Source organism: Protomyctophum bolini (assembly GCF_963924005.1).
Source record: "Protomyctophum bolini genome assembly, chromosome: 2".
Taxonomy (NCBI): Eukaryota; Metazoa; Chordata; class Actinopteri; order Myctophiformes; family Myctophidae; genus Protomyctophum; species Protomyctophum bolini.
The window spans coordinates 45,485,775-45,490,774 of record NC_137863.1 but is presented as its reverse complement, the minus strand read 5'-3'; the positions used below and the strand labels follow the sequence as shown (position 1 = coordinate 45,490,774).

Genomic DNA, 5,000 nt, shown 5'->3' with positions numbered 1-5,000 from the left:
TTGTACTTGTATAGGCTATACTCTGTTACAATTATTTGAAAAGGTCAGTTATATATACTTCAAACATTGTATTAGCATTTTTGTAGTATAAGTGACATTTGAACACAGGCCTTTTTTTTTGGTTTGTATTTTTTATATTGTGTGAGGGTTGCTCTTAACCCATCTTAGGCGGAACCCGTTTTGGTGTTAGCATTACGTCATGCTTTAGCTATTTAAAATATAGCAGATCTACAAGCTCGTAGCGCGCCACCGAGTGGCGCGCTACGAGCTTTGTAGGTCTGCTATTTTTGAAAAAATTGAAGAGCGACTGACATAGAAGACATTTTTTAGAATCTGATCTCAGGTCAGAATGGAAAACTGTCAGGATGTATAGAAGACATTTTTTTTAGAATCTGATCTCAGTCAGAATGGGTAATATCACACTCATTCTGGCCAATCACAGTTTGCGTCCTCATACTTTTGTCCCATGAACGCTGGGACAGCTTTGCTTAATAGCTACCCCTCAAAAAATGAGTGAGTGAGTATACTTTTTTTCCACCGCTAAAAGGGTGAGAGAGGAGGAGAGAGAGGAGAGGGGGGGAGGGAGGGGCGGATGGGGGAAGAGAGGGTATGAGATCATGTATTTAGTTGTTATTATGCGCGGGACCACTTGTGTCGGGGGCCGTCTATCTGGCTGGATTAGCCACGCCGCGCGGTACATGACATCATTGTTATTCTTTCATTTCGGTCTCTTCAGACTCTCATACTATTGTCCAGCTTTTTTCTTAAGGCACGCAGGCAGGCACGCACGCAGGCAGGCAGGCACGCAGGCAGGCAGGCACGCAGGCAGGCAGGCACGCAGGCACGCACGCACGCACGCACGCACGCACGCACGCACGCACGCACGCAGGCACGCACGCAACGCAACGCACGCACGCTACCGTATGCTGTACGTATTGGTATATTATGCAGTGTGTGGAGGAGGAGGTTGCGCTGTAAAGAACTCGAAGTGACGACTTTATGAGCAAAAGACCCAGAGAGAGGAAAGGCATAAGCTATATAGCGCCCCCTAGGGAGATCTCACACACATTACACACACACACACACACGCACATACAGTATACGCACACGCGCGCACACAGGAACACACACGCAGGAACACACACACACGGGGTAGGAAGGCAGCGGCAACGTGTGAATGACCCTGGTGATGACAGGACCGGGGGAAGAGAGTTAGAAAGTAGAGGGAGAACGGTGGGGGGGAGAGAGAGAGAGAGAGAGAGAGAGAGAGAGAGAGAGAGAGAGAGAGGCATTCTGGCGTTTTTTGAGAGTATACATTTTGATGCCAACACTTTTGCACTTTTTTACTCAAATACACATTGAATTCCGGACGTTTACTGTAATATTTACGTGTACTGATACTTTGACTTAATTAAAAACCACTTTTTTTCAAACCACTGCTGCTGCATGCGGCACAAACACACATGTCCGTGCGCGCTCTCCCCATGTGCGTGCTAATAGCTATATAGGCGGAGGAGGGGTGGGTGTTTTCTACAGATAAGGTATTGTGTGTGATAACACATGACTTCACATCCAGGTGGCCTGCATAGCTCTCTGTCTGTCTGTCTTCAGACTGGAGTCTCACAGAGTATAGGCTGCATATGGCTCGCTCTGCACCAAAACACTGCCTTTTGCTGCTTTTGCTGAAGTTGAAACCAGCTCAAGTTTTTTTGTAGCTGTTTTGTGATGTTTTTGAGGCTATTTTCCAAATGGCCGAAATGTACAGGGCCAGAATCACATACATTAGTATATAGACCTAAAGTTACCAACTAGTAACTAAAGTTTTCAAATAATTGTATAGTGGAGTAAAAGTATATAATGTTTGCCTCTGAGATGTAGTGGAATAGAAGTATTGGGAAAAAAAGTATACTTAAACCCATTTTGTAATGCTTAGCTATTGAAAAAGAGCAGATCTACAAGCTCACCTACAAGCTATACATGAGCTTGGATGGTCTGCTATTTTGAAGAATCGTGAAAAGTGACATGAAAGTGTTTGAGAACGACTGACATTATAGAAAAAACAGCTTTTTCAAGAAAACAGTCAGGATTTAGAAGACTTTTGCAGAATCGTTCCCAGGTCAAATGGGTCAACCCCTTTTGGCGTTAGCATTATGTCGTGCTTTAGCTATTTAAAATAGCAGATCTACAAGCTCATAGCGCGCTTTACCGAGTGGCGCGCTACGAGCTTGTAGGTCTGCTATATATAAAATAAAATAAAATCAAAGACACTTTTAGAATCTGATCTCAGGTCAGAATGGGTCAATAATGAAACTGTCGGGATGTAAATAGACCTTTTTTTTTAGAATCTGATCTCAGGTCAGAATGGTCTGAGGTCAAGTACAGAACTTGTACGTCAAGCTGTCTCTGCACGCTATACAAGCTTACTTAATTACGATACTTGAGTACATGTACTCGGTGATATATATACTTCTACACCACAACACGGCACCAAAACATCTTCACATAGCGTTGAGTCTGGGGACCGTCTCTCGCTCACCAAAACACAGCTGCTGCTGCTGCTAACGTCCTTCACGACACGCAAGAGAAAATAAACTTCACCCGCGCCCCTGCATGCATGCACGCCGCTTTGGGGAGCTGCTAGCTATTCGTTTATTAAGCATTTTGGGGCCGAGCCCCTATTAATCACCCCCCCCGCCCTTTTCCATAAACGGTCGTGAACTTTGCTTACAAACGAACAACATGGGCCTCTCTATCTGAAAAAATCCCCCTTTCTGTAGTTTATTTAATATCTTTATTAAGTTTATTACTTTTTTGAAGGAGGAGGAGGAGGAGGAGGGTGGAAGACACATTTGTTTTGCTTATACTGTTGAATATAGCTGTGGACGGAGAGAAAATAATTAGCTAATCCTCTGTCCGTCTGTCTGTCTGTCTGTCTGTCTGTCTGTCTGTCTGTCTGTCTGTCTGTCTGTCTGTCTGTCTGTCTGTCTGTCTGTCTGTCTGTCTGTCTGTCTGTCTGTGTCTGTGTCTGTGTCTGTGTCTGTGTCTGTGTCTGTCTGTCTGTGTCCAGGCATTTGAACAATGAGCACGCCCTTGACGACCGCAGCACTGCTCAATGCAGGGTCCAGATGCAGGTGGTGCAGCAACTGGAGATACAGGTGAGGTCGCGCGCTCGCGCACGCACGCACGCAACGCACGCACGCGCGCACACACGCAACGCACGCACATGCACACGCACACACACACACACACACACACACACACACACACACACACACACACACACACGCACACACAGCTAACTAAGTGGAGAGCCTTTAATGTAGTATAGAAGAAGCAGAGCTTCAGAGAGCCAAGCTGCCATCACACTACTGTCCCCAATTACAGAGCTGCTGTGGTCGTCGCCGTGCGGGGCGAGAGAGCATGACATGTGGTGGCACAGGGAGAGAGCGAGAGAGAGAGAGGGAGGGGGAGGGGGGGGGTACACAAGACCCCTTCATTGTTTCCGAAGAAGACGGATTTGCCCACCGTGACCACTTAACCCATTCTGAACGGGAACCCATTTTGGTGTTAGCATCATGTTATGCTTTAGCTATTGAAAAATAGCAGATCTACAAGCTCATAGCGCGCCACCGAGTGGCGCGCTACGAGCTTGTAGGTCTGCTATTTTTTTGAAAAATCGAAAAAAAAAAACGACTGACTTTTTTTTTAAATCTGATCTCAGGTCAGAATGGGTTATAATCAGACCAGTGTGTGTCCCCGCAGTGGAAACCTCGTATGAATCTGATCTCAGGTCAGAACGGGTTAAGCTCCTTTATACTTATACTAAAGTAGACCGTCTCTACAAGACCACAGCGCATGTCGCTGTGGCCTCTCAGAGCATAATTGCCTGAGACGATTTTTTTATGGTCTTTATCCCATTCTGACCTGAGATCAGATTCATACGAGGTTTCCACTGGACACACACTGGTCTGATGAACCCATTCTGACCTGAGATCAGATTCTAAAAATGTCAGTCGCTCTTCGATTTTTCTAAAATAGCAGACTTATACAAAGCTCGTAGCGCGCCACTCGGTGGCGCGCTACGAGCTTGTAGATCTGCTATTATTCAATAGCTAAAGCATAACATGATGCTAACACCAAAATGGGTGCCCGGTCAGAATGGGTTATATGGAAAAGAAGGAAAAGCTGCCTATAACATCAAATGCAATATAGAGAGATATTAGTCATCTAAGGAGGTATTAAACCAAGAAGCTATATCATCAGTTTATACAGTAGAATAATAATCCATAAAAACTATACTCTAGGATACTCAACCCCCGATCTTCCGCCGTACGTGTGACACAATCCAGCAAAAAGGCCCACAACTCGATTTTTACAGATTATTAAAGTATACAAATGAACAATCTGTTCGAATGAAAACCCTCTTCAACATTCAAACTGTGTTAATATATGAAGGAAAAAAAAAGAAAATCACAACGAGTTTATTTATTTATTGATTTACGGCATGTTCGTTCTGGCGAGATGAGGCATCTTTTGCTGGAGTCTGTCGAATACAGTCTGAAAACGTCAGACTCCATCTTAGCCTGTATATAGCGGCACTTAATAATTGCCGTGTAGCACTTGCCTTGACGACCTTGCACAGGCTAAAATATGTGATCTTTAGATAGCATGTTATGTAGAGAGATGTCAGGTCATTATTGACCTGACATATAGTTTGGATGTACAGATGATTCTACTGTCTGTCAGACTGACGATATACTGTAGGTTCTTGGTTGACGTTTTTGATCACCAGATTGCAAGCTCACAAGGCGATGTGAGCTTGGAGATTTTTTTTATGTATATTTTCAGTCCCGTCCCTATAATGGAACCAAATATTCCTCTCCGGGTTTTCCTCGTGACATATAGAGGGTAATATATGCGTGTGTGACATCATCATCAAACCCGGAATTTAGGCAGGAATGCCTATACTGTACTGACTGGCAAAAAACGACTTTCTGGCG

The 5,000-nt window shown here is 44.6% G+C and overlaps 1 protein-coding gene across 7 annotated transcripts in view; it reads left to right on the top strand.

Annotated features, from left to right (window-relative positions):
- Window positions 1-5,000, top strand: part of foxp4 (forkhead box P4) — a 63,629-nt gene that overhangs the window by 34,320 nt on the left and 24,309 nt on the right. For all 7 annotated transcript variants that reach the window (XM_080785811.1, XM_080785810.1, XM_080785809.1 and 4 more), the window contains exon 7: window positions 3,068-3,155. In XM_080785811.1, coding sequence (XP_080641937.1) covers window positions 3,068-3,155 — 88 coding nt within the window. The remainder of the gene's footprint in view (window positions 1-3,067; window positions 3,156-5,000) is intronic.